Source organism: Pseudophryne corroboree, chromosome 10 (assembly GCF_028390025.1).
Source record: "Pseudophryne corroboree isolate aPseCor3 chromosome 10, aPseCor3.hap2, whole genome shotgun sequence".
Taxonomy (NCBI): Eukaryota; Metazoa; Chordata; class Amphibia; order Anura; family Myobatrachidae; genus Pseudophryne; species Pseudophryne corroboree.
The window spans coordinates 190,908,994-190,932,128 of record NC_086453.1 but is presented as its reverse complement, the minus strand read 5'-3'; the positions used below and the strand labels follow the sequence as shown (position 1 = coordinate 190,932,128).

Below are 23,135 nucleotides of genomic sequence, written 5' to 3'. Positions count from 1 at the left end.
ATAGCCGAAGTCCTATCCACATAGATCTTGAGCGCACTGACGACGTCCAATGATCTAGAATCCGGAGAGTCCACCGAGAGGGCCGGAACCACAAGTGGCTGATTGATGTGAAAATCGGACACCACCTTAGGTAAAAAAAAAACATGCGAGTACGGAGCTCAGCCCTATCAGCATGAAACACTAAGTAAGGAGGACGACAAGAGAGAGACCCAAGTTCCGACACCCGTCTGGCCGAAGCGAGAGCCAGGAGAAGAACCACCTTCCAGGTGAGATATTTAATTTCCACTGACTCCAGAGGCTCAAACAACGAAGATAGCACAAAAGAGAGGACCAGATTGAGGTCCCATGGTGCTGTCGGAGGGCAAAAGGAAGGCTGTATCCGTAGAACCCCCTGAAAGAGAGTCTGAACTTCCGGCAGCAAGGTTAACTTTTTCTGGAAGAAAACCGAAAGAGCAGAGACCTGCACCTTTAGTGAACCCAGTCTTAAGCCTGCCGAGAAACCCGTCTGCAAAAAACTGAGAAGGCGGGCTAAGCGAAAAACTGAAGGAGAAAATTCTCGACGTTCACACCAGGCTACATAAGCCTTCCTAATACGGTAGTAGTGAGACGATGCGACTGACTTCCTAGCCCGAAGCATAGTAGGTATAACCGTACGAGGAATCCCCTTCCTTTTCAAGATGGCCTTCTCAACAGCCACGCCGACAAACGTAGCCTGCGTAAGTCTGGATAAAGAAAAGGACCCCGTTGTAGTAGATCGTCCCGTAGTGGCAGGGTCCAAGGCTCGGCTACTGACAACAGGTGTAGGGTGGAGTACCAAGCCCTGCGTGGCCAATCTGGAGCCACCAGGAGGACTAGAGCGTTATCTCTCTTGATGCGATGCAGAACCCGAGGCAACAGCGGGAAAGGAGGAAAGAGGTAAACAAACTGGAAATTCCAAGGAGCCGTGAGGGCATCCACGCCCGCCGCCGCCGGGTCCCTCATTCGAGAGTAATAAAGAGGCAGCTGATGGTTCAGGCGGGACGCCATGAGGTCGATCTGTGGTTTTCACCTCCGGCGGACCAACTGCCAAAACACCTGGGGATGGAGTGACCACTCTCCCGGGTGCATGTCCTGTTGGCTGAGATAATCGGCTTCCCAATTGTCCACTCCTGGAATGAATATCGCCGAGAAGGACAGAGCATACTCCTCCACCCAGAGTAGGATGTTGGTGACCTCCCTCATCGCCGCACGGCTGCGAGCGCCGCCCTGGCGGTTGATGAATGCTACCGTCGTGGCGTTGTCGGACTGAACTCTGACCGCTCAACCACGCAGCAGGTGATGTGCCTGAAGCAGGGCGTTGTTTACCGCCCGTAATTCGAGAATGTTTATGGGGAGAGCGGATTCGTGGATCGACTAGCGCCCCTGAAATCGATGTTCGAGAGTCACTGCCCCCATCCTCGCAGACTTTCATCCGTGGTGAGGAGAGTCCAATCCACACTCCGAACCGCCTTCCTTCTAACAGATGTGCCGACTGGAGCCACCAGAGAAGCGACGACCTTGCCTTTGGAGATAGCGTTACCCGCTGATGAAGGAACAGATGAGATCCTGACCACTGATGTAGAAGACACAGCTGAAACGGTCGAGAGTGGAAGCGACCGTACGGAAGAGCTTCGAACGCCGCTACCATTTTTCCCAGAAGGCGAATGCACAGATACACTGACACCCGACGGTGTCGAAGTACTGACCTTACCAGCGTCTGCAGAGACAGGATCTTGTCCTGAGGAAGGAAAACCTTCTAACGGACCGTGTCAAGAATCATCCCCAAAAACAGCAACCGTTGTGAGGGGCATAAGTGAGACTTCGGGAAGTTCAGGATCCACCCGTGCCGAATCAGAAGGTCCTGCGTTTTCCGGATATTCTGAATTAACAGTTCTGCCGAGCGTGCCTTTATTAGCAGATCGTCCAGATAGGGAACAATCGTCACACCCTGCTTCCGAAGTAGGGCCATCATGACCGCCATGACCTTTGTGAACACTCTGGGAGCAGAAGAGAGACTGAACGGAAGGGAGTGGAACTGGAAATGAGCGTCCTGAATCGCGAACCGGAGAAAAGCCTGATGAGGAGGCCAAATGGGAACATGTAAGTATGCATCCTTGATGAACTTGAATACCCTCAAATATGGATTGAGATCCTTCAAGATTGGTCTGACCGAGCCGTCCGGCTTCGGTAAAAGAAACAGGCTTGAGTAATAGCCCTGTTTCCGATGATGAGCGGGAACAGGGATCAGTACCTTTGCGGATAGAAGCTTCTGGACCACTGCCTGTAAGGCAACTCTTCTGTCGTCGGAAACTGGTAAACCCGTGGTAAAAAAATGCTGGGGCGGTCGGGCTTGAAAATCGAGCTTGTAACCGCAAATGAGGAGTTCCCTGACGCAAGCATCTGGACAGGACTGTACCCAGACCTCCCTGAAGTCCCACAGATGAGCTCCCACCCAGTGGTCTCCCAGGTGGGAGGGAAGCCCGTCATGCGGTGGTAGTGGTGGAGGACTTTACCTCTGACTGGGTTGAGGCTGTGGAACCTCTGCCTCTACACCTATGGCCACGGGAGGTGGAAGCTCCTCCCCTGGCCTGGCCTCAGAACCTGGAAGGGGCACGAAAGGAGCGACCCCTGTATGGTCTGTGAGGAGCTGGAGCAGCAGAAGGAAGATAAGTCAACTTACCTCCGGTGGCCTGAGAAATCCAGGCATCCAGACCTTTACCGAACAGGACCTCTCCCGTAGAGGGCAACTCTTCTGCTGCACGTTTGGACTCCGTATCCGCTTGCCACTGCCGCAGCCAGAGAGCTCTGCGGGCCAAAATTGCTAAAGCAGAAATCCTAGCTGCGAGAATACAGATGTGCTTGGAAGCCTCGCAAAGATAAAGGGCTGATTCACGGATGTGTTCCGCCAACTGTATCAGCTGGTCCGCCGGCAAATCGTTCCGAATTCCAGAGGACAATTGCTCCGCCCAAGCTTCCATCGCCTTGTTGAACAACCTACCTGCGCCGGGCTTTGTAATACCCCCGCCGCCGAGTAAATAGTCTTCAACGTGGATTCCAATTTCCTATCCGACGCCTCCTTAAGCGAAGTCGCTCCAGGAACCGGCAGAACCTTCTTCTTGGACAGATGAGACACTGAAGGATCCACAATCGGAGAGGTCTCATAACGCGTCCTGCTATCTGCGGTAAAAGGATAGGAAGACAAAAAATTTCTTGATACCTGAAACTTCGCGTCTGGATGTTTCCAGGCTGCCGTTATGAGCGCATCTAACTCCTCCGAAACTGGAAAAGTCACCGGCAAGCATTGGTTGGTGCCAAACCTTGAAGGGCGTAAGGCGTCCTGCTCCGTCTCCTCTACCTGTAATACTGTGCGAATAGCAGTAATAAGAGCCTCAATACCCTGAGCTACTGGTTCAGAGTCCTCATACACCTGATCGTCATCAGTATCCTGTATATCTACCACCGCCTTATCTAATTGAGGCATATCATCGTCAGATTCCTGCAACACAGAGGCTAGCAATCTCTTTTTAGAAGCCTGTGGGGGAGGACTAAAGGACGGGGCTTGGGTAGGGATTATCGCCCTAGAGAGCTCTTCCACTGATTTTGCCAGGGAAACAGCCCATGCTGGTTCTGGCTCCGATACCGGGACAAGCTGTCGGAACCGGGACGCCTCTCTATCTTCCAGAGAGGCCTTCAGTTTCCGAGTTAACAGGCAGATAACCTCTGTGAGCTGTGATGTCCATGCAGGGGTGCTCTAGGGTTCTGATGAGGGCTGGGCAGATGGTTCTGACCCACCATCCTCACATAAATGGCCCTATTTTTGTGCTGCCTTGGAGCCTTTAGATGCCATGTCAGCACCTGTCACCCTCCCCTAAACACAGCAATAAGCAGAAAGGGAGGGAGGGGAGGGGGGGGGGGGGGGGGAGCAGGGAGTAATGCAGCCACAGCAGCCCTAAGATCTCCTGCACGCTACTGTGCAGTGTAAGCAGCACTAATAAATTATAGATGCCCCCTGTCCCCACTGCAACCGGCTCACTGTGACCAGAGGACTCAATTCGCTTCTTCCCCCCGCGCTGCAGCCTCGGAAAATGGCCGCCAGCACGCAGTGAGCCCGGCGGAGCAGAGCGTGACTAAGCTCCGCCCCCCTCCGCAAATGCGCCAAATTCAAAGTTGCTTAGCGCCTCCAGCAGGATCCCCGTGCCGGCTCTGTGCGCCGCGTTGAGGGCGGGGGGAGCGAGCCGGGACCAGCTCTGAGAGCGGGGGGGTTGCTAAGAGCAGGGAGCAGCTTGAGTGATATGCAGCCTTGAAAACACAAACACAGTCACATCAATATAAAATAAAATAGCCACCTCATATAAAGAACAGCCATTTACTCACCGCTGTGTCTGCTCTCGGTGGACGGCCCCGACACGGCCGCACATACTTACCGCTGCCATGCTGCCGGAATCTTCTGCCGACGGAGCGGCCCCGACACGAGCCGCACGCAGCAATGTCCGGCCAGCTGCGGAGAGCTCAGTGTCTCCTTCAGCCGGGGCCCATCCCGAGCTGCACGCAGCTGCGATGGGACCCCGCCGGCAGCCTCCCGCGGTGCAGACTGGCAGTGGCAGAGCTGCCAGTCTGTGAATGTAAGAAAGAATAAAATAAATAAAGAAAAAAAAATAATAATTCTTCAGAGAAGACCCAAGTGACCAGCTCCCCTGGGCACAAAACGAAGACTGGCTTGGAGGGAGGACATAGTAGGGGAGGAGCTAGCCACAGTGTTTGAGTTTTAAAGTGCCAGCTCTCAGTTACTGCCTACTATCTCCCCATTGTAACTGCGCTCCAGTGTCCCCTAGTGGATGAAGGAGAAATAGAAATGAAAGTAAAATAAAAGTAAAAATAAGATTTTACTCACCGGTAAATCTATTTCTCGTAGTCCGTAGTGGATGCTGGGAACTCCGTAAGGACCATGGGGAATAGCGGCTCCGCAGGAGACTGGGCACAACTAAAGAAAGCTTTAGGACTACCTGGTGTGCACTGGCTCCTCCCTCCATGACCCTCCTCCAGACCTCAGTTAGGATACTGTGCCCGGAAGAGCTGACACCATAAGGAAGGATTTTGAATCCCGGGTAAGACTCATACCAGCCACACCAATCACACCGTATAACTCGTGATACTATACCCAGTTAACAGTATGAAATAGAACTGAGCCTCTCAACAGATGGCTCAACAATAACCCTTTAGTTAAACAATAACTATATACAAGTATTGCAGACAATCCGCACTTGGGACGGGCGCCCAGCATCCACTACGGACTACGAGAAATAGATTTACCGGTGAGTAAAATCTTATTTTCTCTGACGTCCTAGTGGATGCTGGGAACTCCGTAAGGACCATGGGGATTATACCAAAGCTCCCAAACGGGCGGGAGAGTGCGGATGACTCTGCAGCACCGAATGAGCGAACTCTAGGTCCTCCTCAGCCAGGGTATCAAACTTGTAGAATTTAGCAAATGTGTTTGACCCCGACCAAGTAGCTGCTCGGCAAAGTTGTAAAGCCGAGACCCCTCGGGCAGCCGCCCAAAAAGAGCCCACCTTCCTCGTGGAATGGGCTTTCACAGATTTAGGATGCGGCAGTCCAGCCGCAGAATGTGCAAGTTGAATCGTGCTACAGATCCAGCGAGCAATAGTCTGCTTTGAAGCAGGTGCACCCAACTTGTTGGGCGCATGCAGGATAAATAGCGAGTCAGTCTTTCTGACTCCAGCTGTCCTGGAAACATAGATTTTTAGGGCCCGGACTACGTCCAGCAACTTGGAGTCCTCCAAGTCACGAGTAGCCGCAGGCACCACAATAGGCTGGTTCAAATGAAACGCTGGGAGAAATTGGGGACGAGTCCTCAATTCCGCCCTATCCATATGGAAAATCAGATAAGGGCTTTTACATGACAAAGCCGCCAATTCTGACACACGTCTGGCCGAAGCCAAGGCCAACAGCATGACCACTTTCCACGTGAGATATTTTAGTTCCACGGTTTTAAGTGGTTCAAACCAATGCGACTTTAGGAAATCCAACACCACGTTGAGGCCACTGGGGGCACACAAGGGGGCTGAATATGTAGCACTCCCTTAACAAATGTCTGAACTTCAGGTAGTGAAGCCAGTTCATTTTGGAAGAAAATTGATAGAGCCGAAATCTGGACCTTAATGGAACCCAATTTTAGGCCCATAGTCACCCCTGACTGTAGGAAGTGCAGAAATCGACCTAGCTAAAATTCCTCCGTTGGGGCCTTCCTGGCCTCACACCACGCAACATATTTCCGCCATATGCGGTGATAATGGTTTGCGGTCACTTCTTTCCTAGCTTTAATTAGCGTAGGGATAACTTCCTCCGGAATGCCCTTTTCCTTCAGGATCCGGCGTTCAACCGCCATGCCGTCAAACGCAGCCGCGGTAAGTCTTGGAACAGACAGGGCCCCTGCTGCAGCAGGTCCTGTCTGAGCGGCAGAGGCCATGGGTCCTCTGAGATCATTTCTTGAAGTTCTGGGTACCAAGCTCTTCTTGGCCAATCCGGAACAATGAGTATAGTTCTTACTCCTCTCCTTCTTATTATTCTCAGTACCTTGGGTATGAGAGGCAGAGGAGGGAACACATACACCGACTGGTACACCCACGGTGTTACCAGAGCGTTTACAGCTATCGCCTGAGGGTCCCTTGACCTGGCGCAATATCTTTTTAGCTTTTTGTTGAGGCGGGACGCCATCATGTCCACAAGTGGCCTTTCCCAATGTAGTACAATCATTTGGAAGACTTCTGGATGAAGTCCCCACTCTCCCGGGTGGAGGTCGTGTCTGCTGAGAAAATCTGCTTCCCAGTTGTCCACTCCGGGAATGAACACTGCTGACAGTGCTAACACATGAGTTTCCGCCCATCGGAGAATCCTTGTGGCTTCTGCCATCGCCAGCTGCGACTTCGGAATGTTCAGGATCGAGCCGTGCTGTTGTAGCACTGCCCGAGCTAGTGCTACTCCGATCAACAACTGTTCCCTGGACCTCGCCTTTATAAGGAGATCGTCCAAGTACGGGATAATTATAACTCCCTTTTTTCGAAGGAGTATCATCATCTCTGCCATTACCTTGGTAAATACCCTCGGTGCCGTGGACAGACCAAACGGCAACGTCTGGAATTGGTAATGACAGTCCTGTACCACAAATCTGAGGTACTCTTGGTGAGGGGGGTAAATGGGGACATGCAAGTAAGCATCCTTGATATCCAGTGATACCATGAAATCCCCTTCGTCCAGGCTTGCAATAACCGCCCTGAGCGATTCCATTTTGAACTTGAACCTTCATATATAAGTGTTCAAGGATTTCAAATTTAAGATGGGTCTCACCGAACCGTCCGGTTTCGGTACCACAAACATTGTGGAATAGTAACCCCGTCCCTGTTGAAGGAGGGGTACCTTGACTATCACCTGCTGCGAATACAGCTTGTGAATTGCCTCCAGCTCTGCCTCCCTGTCCGAGGGAGCCGTCGGCAAGGCAGATTTGAGGAAACGGCGAGGGGGAGACGTCTCGAATTCCAGCTTGTACCCCTGAGATACTACCTGTAGAATCCAGGGATCCACCCGTGAGCGAGCCCACTGGTCGCTGAAGTTCTTGAGACGGGTCCCCACCGTACCTGGCTCCGCCTGTGGAGCCCCAGCGTCATGCGGTGGACTTAGAGGAAGCGGGGGAGGACTTTTGTTCCTGGGAACTGGCTGTATGCTGCAGCTTTTTCCCCCTACCTCTGCCTCTGGGCAGAAAGGACGCGCCTTTAACCCGCTTACCTTTCTGGGGACGAAAGGACTGTACCTGATAATACGGTGCTTTCTTTGGCTGTGAGAAAACATGGGGTAAAAATGCTGATTTCCCAGCTGTAGCTGTGGAAACGAGGTCCGAGAGACCATCCCCAAATAACTCCTCACCCTTGTAAGGCAATACTTCCATGTGCCTTTTAGAATCTGCATCTCCTGTCCACTGCCGAGTCCACAATCCTCTCCTGGCAGAAATGGACATTGCGTTTATTTTAGATGCCAGCCGGCAAATATCCCTCTGTGTATAAGACTGCGTCTTTAATGTGCTCTACGGTTAGCAATATAGAGTCCCTGTCTAAGGTATCAATGTTTTCTGACAGGGAATCTGACCACGCAGCTGCAGCACTGCACATCCATGCAGAAGCAATAGCTGGTCTCAGTATAATGCCTGAGTGTGTATATACAGACTTCAGGATAGCCTCCTGCTTTCTATCCGCAGGTTCCTTTAAGGCGGCAGTGTCCAGAGACGGTAGTGCCACCTTCTTTGACAGACGTGTGAGCGCTTTATCCACCCTAGGGGATGTCTCCCAACGTGACCTGTCCTCTGGCGGGAAAGGGTACGCCATTAGTAACTTTTTAGAAATTACCAGTTTCTTATCGGGGGAAGCCCACGCTTCTTCACACACTTCATTTAATTCATCAGAAGGGGGAAAAACCACTGGTAGTTTTTTCTCCCCAAACATAATACCCTTTTTTGTGGTACCTGGGGTAATATCAGAAATATGCAACACATTTTTCATTGCCGTAATCATGTAACGGGTGGCTCTATTGGAATGTACACTAGTCTCATCATCGTCGACACTGGAGTCGGTATCCGTGTCGACATCTGTGTCTGCCATCTGAGGTAGCGGGCGTTTTAGAGCCCCTGATGGCTTTTGAGACGTCTGGGCAGGCACGGGCTGAGAAGCCGGCTGTCCCATATTCGGTATGTCGTCAAACCTTTTATGTAAGGAGTTGACACTTTCACGTAATTCCTTCCACATAACCATCCACTCAGGTGTCGACCCCGCATGGGGTGACATCACATTTATCGGCACCTGCTCCGCCTCCACATAAGCCTCCTCATCAAACATGTCGACACAGCCGTACCAACACACCGCACACACACAGGGAATGCTCTGACTGAGGACAGGACCCCACAAAGTCCTTTGGGGAGACAGAAAGAGAGTATGCCAGCACACACCAGAGTGCTATATATATATATATATATATATATATATATATATATATATATATATATAGTAGGGATTCACACTACCCACAGTGATTTTTCCCCTATAGCTGCTGATATTACACAGATTGCGCCTAAATTTAGTGCCCCCCCCCCTCTCTTTTTTACCCTATGTAGTCTGGAAACTGCAGGGGAGAGCCTGGGGAGCGTCCTTCCAGCGGAGCTGTGAGGGAAAATGGCGCCAGTGTGCTGAGGGAGATAGCCCCGCCACTTTTCCGGCAGACTTCTCCCGCTTTTTTATGGAATATATGGCAGGGGATTTTACACATATATAGTCTTAATGACTATATTATGTGTTATTTTGCCAGTAAGGTACTCTTATTGCAGCCCCGGGGCGCCGCCCCCCCCCCCTGTATTGTCACACAGTCTACATTGCACTATGGCCCAAATGTATTAAGTTTTAACAAGAGATAAAGTGGAGACGGATAAAGAGAGATAAATGTCCAGCCAACCAGCTCCTGTCATTTTTCAAACACAGCCTGTGACATGGCAGTTAGGAAGCCAATTGGATGGTCATTTATGACTCTTGGGGTAAATGTACACTTCCTGCTTCGCCTCATTAATGAGGCGAACCAGGAAGGGACATCAACAAGATGTATTAATATCTTGTCTGCCGAAGCAGGGGGGGGCGGAAGCTCCCCCCTTAGATGATGTCCCCTTGCACTCACAGCACACTGAGCTGACATGCTACGTCTCCCTGCCCGGCTCCTCTGCGAATGCGCAGGATCTCGCTACTCAGCGATGCTGACCGTTCATACATTGCCCTCGCATATTGGCCTGCTATCTTTTAGATAGCAGCGCCGATATGGACAGGGGCGCACAGTGCACACTCTGCAGCCACCATACATGGGGGAGAAGCGGTAAAACGCACACAACGTGCGCTGATGCTGCTTCTTCCCCATATCGCCACTGAATACATTTACCCCTTTATCCGTCTCCACTTTATCTCGTTAAGGCTTACTACATTTGGGGCTATATGTGGACCAGCACCTCAGACACAGAGTAGCTAGAGAATGTGTGTAAATATATATGTAGAAAGGAGTGAGGGGGACCGTTGCCGGAGATCATTGTTATGGCGGGCATTCAAAGCATTGGAGCACACTAAACAAGGATAAAAAGTACAGCAATAGGGGAAGGGGGGCATACCAAAAACTATTAGCACCTGTTTTATCACCTAATGGAGGCTACTACATGAAGAAGCTGCTAACCTATGAAAGAGATGTATTAAGCTTAAGCAGCTATCAGCCATTTTGTATAAGTAGCAGCCATGTTGTAGTGAATAAGGAAGATGCTTTGTTAAGAAGTCATAAAAATGCGGACATTTCATAGTTAGTACATTCTGTGAGAAGCAAGGTCGTAGCTATACTCTTGGAAATATGTTATCAGACAGTTTCTCATGGGTTTAGAATTCTTCTGAAGGACATGAAGGAGGGGGTCAGCTAGAGAGGATTACTCTGTGATGTGTATCAAGTTTTCATGCAAGTAACTTTCTGCTATATAATGCCTTGTTGAATAAACGAGTTGGAGACTCATCTTGTGGAACTTACTTCGTGTCATGTCTACTTTGTGAGCTCCCAATCAATTGGTTACAGGTATTTAAACAGACAACCGAAGGAGCTTGATATGGGAGAAGGTTTTTATCTTCAACACCTACAAAAACACCCGGCTCCTAGAGCACTTGAAACCAACTGACAGTTAGTGAATAAAGAGGGGGAGGAGCCGGCAGACAGTTTAGTTTAGAGATGGCCATCAGTGGGTTAACCATGGATTGTGCCATTGGTGAGCTGGCATTAAACAGTGGAAAGTAATCCCACTGAATATTTCCACCCATCGATGCCCATCCCTGCTACAGGATACAGTGGGCCAATCAAGTTTGGGGACTACGCTCTGTGAACCCTGCAAAACCATTAAACGTATGTGGCTACCCATTGGTTGTCAATAGCTTTACATAACTTGGTCTGAAAAGTGCTCAGGTTCCTCCAGGCTTCACCCCTATGACCAGAGTCTCCAGTGTATCCCCATGAGTAGAAAGTTTAATCTTATTGCCTTAGAAAACCATTATAAAGTATCTAGTGAACATTCTTGAAAGGCATGTAAATCATAGTTGTCTGAAAGTGGCCAACCCCTGCTGCCTTATTCAGTAGTCCAGTATTGTCTTACCAATGGGAACATGATTTCCATTCTCCCTCTCCTCTTCCTCACTCATTTCATCTTCACTGACCTCTTCTGCAAAGCAACAAAATGTAAAATTAATTTCAAAGATTATCCAATGGCAGTCTAACCGAGAGTTGTGAAACTATTGTCTTTAGAGCCATGGTCTCAAATTGTGGTGCCTCAGGGCACTTACAGGGTTGTCTTGGATTGGTGATCCAGGACCAAATCAAATTATTTATGGTCAATGTAACAGGCAAAACCAGTGCTGGTAGCGGTCAATCATAAAATATGTGGACAAACAGAAGAAAATCTTAAGGTTCAAATATAAACACAATTTAATTCATTTAATATTTATTTCTAAATTTTTCGTTAAGAAACTTTTAGCCTAAGGGTGCCATGAAACAAACGCTGATACTCTAGGGCACAGGTTCTCAAACTCGGTCCTCAGGACCCCACACGGTGCATGTTTTGCAGGTCTCTTTATAGAATCCCAAGTGAAATAATTAGCACCACCTGTGAACCTTTTAAAATGTGTCTGTAAGTAATTAATACACCTGTGCTCCTGCTGGGTTACCTGCAAAACATGCACTGTGTGGGGTCCTGAGGACCAAGTTTGAGAACCTGTTCTCTAGGGTGCAGTTATTCAAATGTAAATCAATGATTTAGCGCATCATTAATTTACATCCTGGATAACAAAAAATGGGAAAATGGCCAAATATTTCCTGCTGGGGAAATAAATAAATAAAAAAAGAGAATTGCACCCTCATCAATCATTGCAGCCTTTGTAGCAAGCAGGGGTGCAAGCAGTGATCATGTGCAATACAAAATTATTTGAGACTCCGCACTGTCTGCGACAAAGCATGGATTCTCAGTTCTATTATATATCTACAGTGAACAAGACTTTATTGTATATGCCACAAAATTGTCAGAGAATGCATTTTTCATATATAAAATAGTTTGCACACAAAACAGGTACAGTTCAGCCCATTTTCCCCACAAAACTGCTCAGAATTTTTTTTTTATTACTTAATAAAAGTTTAAAAGTATGTTCAATAACATATTAAAATATTTTAATCAAAAAAATATATATCAAGGGCAGGCATTTCCAACCTCAGTCCTCAAGGAACACTAACCGTCCAAGTTTTAGTGATAGCCATGCTAAGGTGACTTAATTAGTACTTCAGTTAATTTATTTAACCATTTGTGTCGAAGCCTGGACATCACTAAAGGTGAGTACCCACTATGCAATACATTCCATGAGCGATATCGCATGGTGTTTCGCCTATCCTAACCGATGCTGTCAGATTGAGCTGCATGTGCAACCGACAGCCAGGAGCATGCATTGGGCATTACTCGTAGCATACACACTGGGCGATATTGTAAACAATATCGCTCATGAGGGTAAAAATAGGAATTTCATACCTACCAGTAATTACTTTTCTTCTAGTCCGTAGGGGATACTGGGATGGTCTTAGTATCATGGGGTATAGATGGGGTTCATTGGACCCATGGCACTTTAAAATTTCTTCAGTGTGCTGGCTACTCCCCTCTATGCCCCTCCTGCAGACCCAGTCTAGGAAAACTGTGCCCGAGGAGACGGACATACTTTGAGAGGAGGAAAATAGATAAGAAAAAGTGGTGAGGTAACGAACCAACACACAAACATAAGAGGATAGCCACGCTAACCACAACTTGAAACTAGGGACAGCAACAGCAGAGCCAACCAAGAAACAACAACAATGCTTGCAGGAAATTAACGAAGCACAGAGGCGGGCGCCAATTATCCCCTAGGGACTAGGAGTAGAGGAATTACCGCTAAGTATCAAATTAATATTTTTTCTAACGTCCTAGGGGATACTGGGATGGTCTTAGTACCATGGGGATGTTTCAAAGCTGCCAGACCGGGTGGGAGAGTGCTGATATCCTTCAAAAAAACTGAGCGACCAAACTGAAGGTCCCCCGTAGCCAAGTTATCGAACCTGTAAAATTTTACAAATGTGTTAGAACCAGACCAAGTAGCTGCTCTGCATAACTGCAAAGCAGAGACACCACGAGCAGCTGCCCAGATAGAACCCACCGACCTTGTGGAGTGGGCCTGAACAGAACTCGGCAGCGGCAAGGCAGCCAAAGATTAAGCCTGTTGGATAGTCATCCGGATCCAACGAGCAATGGACTGCTTAGAAGCAGGACATCCAATTTTTGTAGCATCATAGAGAACAAAAAGGGAATCAGATTTCCAGTGACGAGCAGTTCTCTTGACATTAATCCTCAAAGCTCGAACCACGTCCAGGTATTTTGAAGAAACGGAGGTGTCAGACAACACAGGAACTACAATCGGTTGGTTGATGTAAAATGCAGACACAACTTTAGGCAGAAACTGCGGGCGAGTCCTGAGTTCCGCTCTATCCTCACGAAACAAGACACGCCTCACTGAGGTCAATGCCAAGAATATGACAGTCTTCCAAGTCAAATATTTCAAGTCCACCCGGTGCAAAGGTTCAAACCACTCTGATTGCAAAAAGGTCAGGACCAAGTTGAGATCCCACGGTGCTGTGGGAGGAACAAAGGGTAGCTGAATACAAAGGACACCTTTTAGGAATGTCTGGACTTCCGGTATAACAGCCATCTGTTTTTGGAAGAAAATAGACAAGGGCGAGATCTGTACCTTAATGGATCCCAAACGAAGGCCCATATCCACACCTGCTTGCAGGAAGAGCAAGAACCTACCCAGATGAAAATCTACAGTGGGGTACTGTCGACCCTCACACCAAGAGACATACTTCTTCCAGATGTGGTGGTAATGTTTAGATTTGACCACCTTCCGAGCCTGGACCATAGTAGAGATAACTTTGGAGGGAAGCCCTTTCGGGCTTATATCTCCCTTTCAATCAGCATGCCATCAAACGTAGCCGTGGTAAGTCTGAATAGATGAACGGACCTTGCAGAAGAAGATCCTTTTAAAGCAGCAGAGGCCAGGGCTCTTCGAGGGACATGGCTAGGAGGTCCGCATACCAGGCCCGGCGAGGCCAATCCAGGGCAATCAGAATTGCCTGAATGCTTTCCCTTTTTAGTTTCTTGTGGACCCTGGGAATGAGAGGAATTGGAGGGAACAGATAGGCGAACTGGTAAATCCACGGTGCCATCAGATCATCTACCGCTGCAGCCTGTGGATCCTTTGTCCTGGAGCAGTAGCGTCGTAGCTTCTTGTTGAGATGAGAAGCCATCATGTCGATCGGGGGTCAGCACCACCGCTGAACCAACAGTTGGAACACCTGCGGGTGAAGGCCCCACTCCCCCGGGTGCAGATCGTGTCTGCTGAGGAAGTCTGCATCCAGAGGAGTATTTTGGACACCTTTCACATTGCGACCCTGCTTCTTGTTCCTCCTTGTCTGTTTATGTACGCCACTACCGTGGCGTTGTCCGACTGGACCTGTATGGCCTGATGTTGGAGGAGAGAAGCGGCTTGTGGAAGGGCATTGTAAATCGCTCTGAGTTCCACAATGTTTATCGGAAGGGAGGCCTTCAGAGATGACCACTGTGATTGAAATAATAGCCCCCCAACCGCGGGGGCTCGCATCCGTCGGCAATAGAATTCAGGTCTGAATTCCGAAATGTCGACCCTCCACTAGGTGGGAGATCTGCAACCACCATAACAGGGAAATCCGTGTGCTCTCGGCGAAAGGGATATCCGCCAGTGCATGTGCAGGTGTGACCCTGACAATTTGTCCAGCAGATCTAGCGGGAATGGACGGGCATGAAACCTTCCGTACTGAATTGCCTCGTATGAGGCTACCATCTTGCCCAGCAGGCAGATGCAAAGATGCACCGAGAGTTTTTGGAGGTTTCAGAACAGAGAGCACCATTGACTGAATAGTCAAGGTCTTGTCTATAGGAAGGAACACCTTCTGAGACACCGTGTCCAGGATCATACCAAAGAACTGAAGCCTTTGCAATGGTTCCAGGTGTGATTTCTGTAGATTGAGAATCCACCCGTGATCCATCAGTAGCCGTGTAGTCAGGACTATGCTTTCCAACAACAGAGCCTCGGATAGCGCTTTTATGAGGAGATCGTCCAAGTATGGAATGATGTTCACACCTATCACGCGGAGTTGTAGCATCATCTCTGCCATCACCTTTGTGAACACCCGTGGTGCCGTGGAGAGGCCAAAGGGCAAGACCTGTAACTGGAAGTGAGTATCCTGCAGTGCAAACCTGGGGTAAGCCTGAGAATGTGGCCATATCGGGATATGAAGGTATGCATTCTTGATATCCAGGGATACCCCTTCCCCCAGGCCTGAGATAACCGCTTTTAGGGATTCCATCTTGAACTTGAATACCTGTAAGGGTTCAAAGATTTTAGGTTCCGAATCGGTTGGACCGAACCGTCCGGTTTCGGTACCACGAACAGGCTGGAATAGAAGCCCTTGTTTCTGAGTAGAGGGGGGACTGGAATAATAACGTGTTTGTTGCAGCCATTGAACGTCCTTCAGTATGGCAACTCGTGATGCCGGTGAAACTGACAAGTCTGATTTGAAGAATATGTGAGGAGGGAGCATTTGAAACTCCAACAGTATCCCTGGGAGATTAGGTCTCTCACCCAAGGATCCCGGCAGGATTCCACCCAAATATGGCTGAAATACTCGAGGCAAGAACCCACCCGAATTTCCCCTTGAAGCCGGGGCCAACCATCATGCGGAGGGCTTGGCAGAAGTAGTGCCTGAACCCTGTTCCAGGAAACCAGCAGCCACTGCTCTGCGTGGCTTACCTCAATTACCTCGGGCAGCGTTAGAAGAACCTCTGGCTCTGCCCCTGAATCTGGCCACACGAAAGGACTGGAGAAAGGGGCCTGGATAAGCACGCCTAGCCGGAGGAGCCGCAGAGGGCAGATAGGTGGACTTACCGGCAAGTAGCTTGTGAAATCCACTTTAGCTCCTCACCAAACAAAGCTTCCCCCGTAAAGGGAAGATTTTCAACGCTCTTCTTGGAATCAGCGTCTGCTGTCGCTTCCACAGAGCCCTGCACGCCGACACAGCCGTAGAGCGTGAATTGAAAATGCAGATCTCCTTTATAGCCTAACTCATGAAGTTAGCTGAATCCTGAATATGATGCAGGAGTGTTAGACGCTCATACTGAAGCATAGTATCAAAACTCTCTATGACATTATGGGTCCAATTAACAATAACCCTTGTGATCCAACCACAAGCAATTCTGGGTCTCTGAGCGACGCCCACTGCAGTGTAAATGGATTTGAGTGGTTTCAATCTTGCGATCTGCAGGATCCATTAAGGAGAGAGCACCAGATACAGGGAGCAAAATTTTCTTGACAGCCTGGACACTGAAGTATCCACCGTAGGAAGAGTCTCTAACACTTTCCTATCCTCAGAGGTAAATGAGAAAGAAGTCAATAACCTTTTTGGGGTTTAAAACTTTTTGTAAGGATTAATCCACGTCTCTTTAAAAAGCGTGTTTAATTCTTTAGAAACAGCGAATGTAGCATGGGACTTAGGATTTATATTGAAAAAAAATTACTCATCAGGTTCGGTTTCCTTATCAGGGATAGAATAGAATAAACCAGAGCTTCCACACCTTGAAACAGAGTACTCTCTGCTTTATACCACTCAATTTACCCCTCCTCCAAATCTGGCATATCATTATCAGAGTCAGACTGGAGCACATTGGGGCAGTGTGCGTTTCTGTGAAACTGGCAGAGGGGGTTGGGAAGCAGGTCTGAGGTCAGCAGTCTGAACTATGACTTTCTTGCTTGGCTGTAGCTAGTTCAGTGGTGATAACAGTAATTATCCCCTTAATGGAGTCCAGCCATGCTGGCTCCTGAGAGGTGTTACCCTGAGAAGGGATACTGCACTAAATACACGAGAGACCACCCCTGGTGTAGGGGAAAACTTTGTGCTACAGGACTGACATGTAAACTTTTTTCCAGACATACTGAACAGCAGGGCATACACACAGGAATAGGTTAATATAACACAGTGACTCCGACAGCCCTGCAAGGATTGAGACAGAGAGGAGAAGCCAGCAAACTCTGCCACAAGCTATAGCAGTGCTATGCCGGGCAGTAGCTATAACCTTATATAACAGGGGTGGGGAACCTGCGGCCCTCCAGCTGTTGTTGAATTACATATCCCAGCATCCCCTGCAACAGTTTTAGCATTGCCAAATAGCAAAATTGTAGCAGGGCATGCTGGCATGTGTAGTTCCAAAACAGCTGGAGGGCCAAAGGTTCCCCATCCCTGTTCTAGAAGGTACAATAGCTTTATCACATGCAGTATAAATTGCTCCTCCACTTCTACAAACCCCCTTGGTACCAAATACATGTGCAGTGAAGGGTCTCTAGAGGAGCATTTCCCTGCAGGCAGCCTGGAGTCTGATGCAGCAGGAAATGGTGTCTGTGAGCTGCTGGTCCAGCTCTCCGGGAAACCCCGCCCCCTGAATGGCACGCACTGTTCCCTACACATTTTATACTGGCAAATGTCTCCCTAATGTAAGAAACAGTGTTAAAACCCCTTTCCCATGCCAGCGACAGTATGGGAGTATGCAACGGACAGCGCAGCCCCCTTATGCCGCCATTTAACCGGGGACAAGCTAACCGGGACCCCGGTTATGTACTCACCATTCTAGAGTCTTCAGCTTTGTTAGGGGTGGCAGCATGCTGTTGGAGTTGCACGCACACCCTGTGGGTATACGAAACACCACCTCAGGAGCTAGCGTCCTGTTAGCGGGGATCCGGACCATTAACCCTTCAAGAGGTTGGTACCGGCCCAAACTCCCCCACGACACAGGCAGACTGGTGCTAACCAGTGCTGCCTGGAAATAATAAACTAAAAGTTTGACTAAAAACTCTCTGGAGCTCCAGAGAATGCACCCGGCTCCTTAGGCACATTTTTCTAAACTGAGTCTGCAGGAGGGGCATAGCGGGGAGGAGTCAGCACACTGAAGAAATTTTAAAGTGCCATGGCTCCCAATGGACCCCATCTATACCCCATGGTACTAAGACCATCCCAGTATCACCTAGGATATTAGAGAAAATGAGCGATATTGTTTACAGTATCACCTAGAGTATGTGCACTTTTAAACGTACACTGTTAAGCTGGATACATACTGTTTCTGAATGGAACGAAAATCTGAAAATGTATGGGAGCAAATGACAATTGACCATTTGCTCCCAAACACTGGAAAACAGACATTCAGATAAATTGGTTAAATGCATTTGATTTAATCAATCTGAACTACCATTATTACCAATTTTCCAGCTTTTGGGAGAAAATGGTGTATTGTCATTTGCTCTCATACATTACCAAATTTTTGCTCCAACCAGAAAGATTGGACAGATATGTTACAGTAATAACATTGATTGGTTGTGCGCTCACCAAAGGTGGCTTGATGTACTAGTTGGGGGAACTTGAGAGGAATCTAGCTCTCGTATATAGTGATTTATATAGGTTGAGTATCCCATATCCAAATATTCCGAAATACGGACTTTTTTGAGTGAGAGTGAGATAGTGAAACCTTTGTTTTTTGATGGCTCAATGTACACAAACTTTGTTTAATACACAAAGTTACTAAAAATTTTGTATTAAATTACCTTCAGACTGTGTGTATAAGGTGTATATGAAACATAAATGAATTGTGTGAATGTAGATACACTTTGTTCAGTGCACAAAGTTAGAAAAAATATTGGCTAAAATGACCTTCAGGCTGTGTGTATAAGGTGTATATGAAACATAAATGCATTCTGTGCTTAGACCGTTTGAATTGGTGGACAGTCATGTGGATAAATCAGGTAGATGGCTTATACTGGTTGGGAAACTAAACAATATTCTGTGTACTCTTGTTAATGTATATGCTCTGAACCAAAATCAGGACGCCTCGTTAGATAGGTCCTCCCCTTCCTTCTGCTCCCAAACGCCTATCCTTGGCTTCTCTCGCTCTGCTTGAGCTTTTGAAACTCCAATTGCTATTTGACTCATACAGGTTAACTGACCCTTTAACTAGGGACTACACTTTTTATTCCTCTGTCCATAAGTCCTACTCTAGGATAGATATGATCCTACTCAGCCGGGACCTATCCTCTAAACTTAAGTCTACACGTATACTTCCTATGATATGGTCTGATCATTGCCCGATCACTGTTGATCTCCGCTCTATAGCCCCTCGTCCTCCCCCTGCCCCTTGGCGATTGAACGAATCCCTATTACACAGCCCAGAAGTTACTAACCAAATTAAAAGTTTCCTCACTGACTATTTTTTACTTAACGATCTTCCAGAGACTTCGCCTATGATCTTATGGGAAGCGCATAAGGCTGTCTTACACGGTCACCTGATAAAAGTCAGGCATCCCGGTTCAAAAAGACACAGGAATCTCATTTCCTATCTCTGTCTACTAAACTCCAGAAGCTTGAAAGACAACATAAACTCTCCCCTACCCCTGCTAATTTGGAGACTTTGCTTAGAGCGAGGTCTGAGATTTCGCTCTCTCTCTATCAGAACGCACAGCAAAGACTCTCCAGAGGCTTAATCAATCCTTCTATGAGAAGGGCGACAAAGCGAATAGAATTCTGGTGTCTCGCCTCAGGGCACAGAGATCTCGGAATAATATCCTGGCGGTGAATACTGAATCTGGCGAGGTTACATATGCCCCAGATACCATAAATAGGGCATTCCAGGACTATTATACTAAGCTCTATAATCTGAACCCTGCTAACCCGGGTCCTGGGCCCCCAGATCTTTTAATTTCGGAGTTCTTGCAGCGGGCTAACCTCCCTACGCTGCCTGATTCTGCCTCCTCGGAGTTGAATAAGGATATCACAGATGAGGAAATTGCTGCCGTTCTGATGAACTTTAAATCCTCTAAAGCTCCAGGCCCTGATGGCTTCTCGGCTTCGTACTATAAGAAATTTGCCTCCATTTTGGTCCCTCATCTCAAAGTATTGTTTAACGCTGTACTTCATGGCACCCCATTCCCAAGCACTATGCTGGAGGCCAGAGTAATAGTTATCCACAAAGAGGGCAGAGACCCTCGAGACTGCGCTAGCTATCGGCCGATATCCCTATTGAATTTGGATATTAAACTATATGCCAAAATCTTAGCCACATGTCTCAATGGTGTGCTCCCTGGTCTGATATATTATGATCAGGTAGGATTCATACCTGGACGCAGAGCCGGCCCTAACCAATATGATGCCCTAGGCAAGATTTTGTCTGGTGCCCCCTAGCACAGCCGCTAGTTCTGCAGGAGATGCCTGGCATGAGTCAGCTGGCAGGTCTGCTAACATCGGGTGCCTTTTGTTTATGAAAATGCATCACATTATTTGCATTACTATGTGGCTAGGATGCACAAGCAGCTTCTGCTGATTAAAATGATATGCAGCATGCCTATATTCTGTGTGTGACTGTGGATGTATCTGCATCCGAAATGCTACATTACAGTGATTTCCAGGAAGACACTGCAACGTAGCATTTCGTATGCAGATACAGACACACAGAATATAGGCATGCCGCATATCATTTTAATCAGCAGAAGCTGCTGGTGCCCCTAAGCATACCAAATGCCCTAGGCAATTGCCTAGTTTGCCTATGCCTAAGGCCGGCTCTGCCTGGACGTCAGGCCAGGGACAACACTAGGAGAGCAATCGATCTTATACAAGTATTGAAAAAAAAAATCTACAACCTCACTGCCACCCGCCGGGGTGGCCAGAACAAAAGGGGTACGTGCAGTAACGCAGCGTCAGAATCGCTAATCTTTAACCTATCCCAGCGGAAATTAGAGCAGGCTGAAATATCAGTGTTATGCAAGGGCCTGAGTTTCGTTCCTACTAACCTTCATGATGCCTTTAACTGGTCCAAGGACATTCATGCATTATCACGTAGATTGAGGCTTAAAGAGTTCTTCAAGCATTCTCCTGACACCAGCGATACTTCTATTTTCTCAAGTTTCCTCAAACGTTCATCTAGATCTTCGTTTGACCCAGTTTCGTCCAACGCTTCTTTAAAATCCTTCCACCGGCTGCTTGATGATTCCATCACTAAATTTACAGCAGCCCCAGCTAAAATCAAGTTTAATCTCTCCAAAGCAGAAACCAAAGCTCTTGAAGCGTTGGCGTCTTATGACGATATTATAATCAGACCCACCGATAAAGGCGGGGTGATCGCTATTTTAGATCTACAATTCTACAGAGATGAGATTTATGCCCAACTTGATGATGTGGAAGTGTATCGGAAATTGCCATCAGATCCAACCTCTCGGTTCCAGAAAGAGCTCGTAGGGATTCTCAATTCAGCTCAACTGTCTGGCAAATTACCAGACAAAATTGTTAAAGCCCTTAATGTTAGCCATCCCAGGGTTCCGTTACTTTACACACTCCCCAAGCTACACAAGAATTCTCTGAAACCTCCGGGAATTCTGATCATTTCGGCCCCAGATTCTTTATATAGATCAGTTGCCCAGCTACTTGATTCCATTCTACAGCCTCTGCTGCTACATAGAGACTCTTTCCTGAAGGACACCACTTCATTCCTCAAGAAATTACAGTCTGTTCCAGATATCCCTCCAGGAACTCTATTATGCTGCCTTGATGTTTGAAGCCTCTATACAGCTATTCCTCACGATGAAGGTTTACTTGCTATGAGGAACTTTCTGAAGGCTGAACTTCCTGAACAGCTTTTTGACCATGAGCTATTTCTGTCCCTCCTTGAGTTAACCCTCAATCGTAATTATTTTTTATTTGATGGTTCTTTTTTTCTTCAGTTGAGAGGTTGTGCGATGGGGTCCCCTGTGGCCCCGTCGTACGCAAATATCTTTATGTTTGAACGAGAACAACAAATTTTTTTCTCTAATTCGGCTATTAGCGACAATATTTTACTATATTGCCGCTATATAGATGACATTTTTTTGTTGTGGGGTGGGGGACAGGATGCGCTTGTGAATTTTATAGGTGGGGTTAATGGTTCTGATTCCTCCATTAACTTTACCCATACTTGTAGCTTGACAGACATACATTTCCTTGATGTTAAGATTCATCTCGAAAATGGCAGCTTGTCCACAGAGGTTTTCCATAAACCCACCGACCGTAACACCCTCCTATTAGCGTCCAGCCATCATCCTGGGCCCTTTAAGAAAGGGCTCCCCCGTTCGCAGATGATGCGAATAGCTCGAATAGCGTCAGATCCTTTGAAAGTTCCTGGAGAACTCGATTCCCTGGTACAGAATTTTGCATCCCGGGGTTACGACCCTGAGATGCTTAAGATACAGAAAGAGGAAGTATTGGGTATGTCCCGGCAATCCCTTCTGGAACCGACGAATAGACTCCTTAAAAATAGGATCCCCTTTCCTAGTGACTACACCTCCTCTAGTGGGGGGATCAGTAGAGCCACAAAGGCCTTATGGCCTATAGTGTCGTCGGACCCTGAGCTTAAAGTGTTCCACCACATTACCCCCTTGATGTCGTTCCGTCGTGGCCGTAACATCAAAGATAGAATAGTCAGAACTGACATCACTGGTATGGGTATTGCCAGACCCCCCAATGTTTATTATAAACCTGATGGATGCTACCGTTGCAGTGGTTGTGCTACGTGTAAGTTGATGCTGAACTGTAAATCCTTTAAACATCCCCACTGCAACAAAACATACGATATCAGGTTTGTGCTAACCTGTTCATCTGTGTTTGTTGTATATATTATCATCTGCCCTTGTGGGTTAATGTATGTTGGCCAAACCACCCGTAAGTTCTCTGAAAGGATGGCGGCCCACAGATCAGCGATCAAACTTACTCTTGAGGGTAAATTAATTGACCAACCGGTAACCAAACACTTCAAATGTGCTGGCCATACGTTAGAGTCTCTCCGGTATTTTATTATTGATCACGTGCCCCTCAGTCTAAGGGGCGGTGAT

At 47.8% G+C, this 23,135-nt stretch overlaps 1 protein-coding gene across 9 annotated transcripts in view; it reads right to left on the bottom strand.

The window, feature by feature from the left end:
- LOC134966331 (cyclin-dependent kinase 11B) overlaps positions 1 to 23,135 on the bottom strand; it is a 251,164-nt gene that overhangs the window by 102,662 nt on the left and 125,367 nt on the right. For all 9 annotated transcript variants that reach the window (XM_063942996.1, XM_063942994.1, XM_063942992.1 and 6 more), the window contains one exon: positions 11,237 to 11,302. In XM_063942996.1, the coding sequence (XP_063799066.1) occupies positions 11,237 to 11,302 (66 nt within the window). The remainder of the gene's footprint in view (positions 1 to 11,236; positions 11,303 to 23,135) is intronic.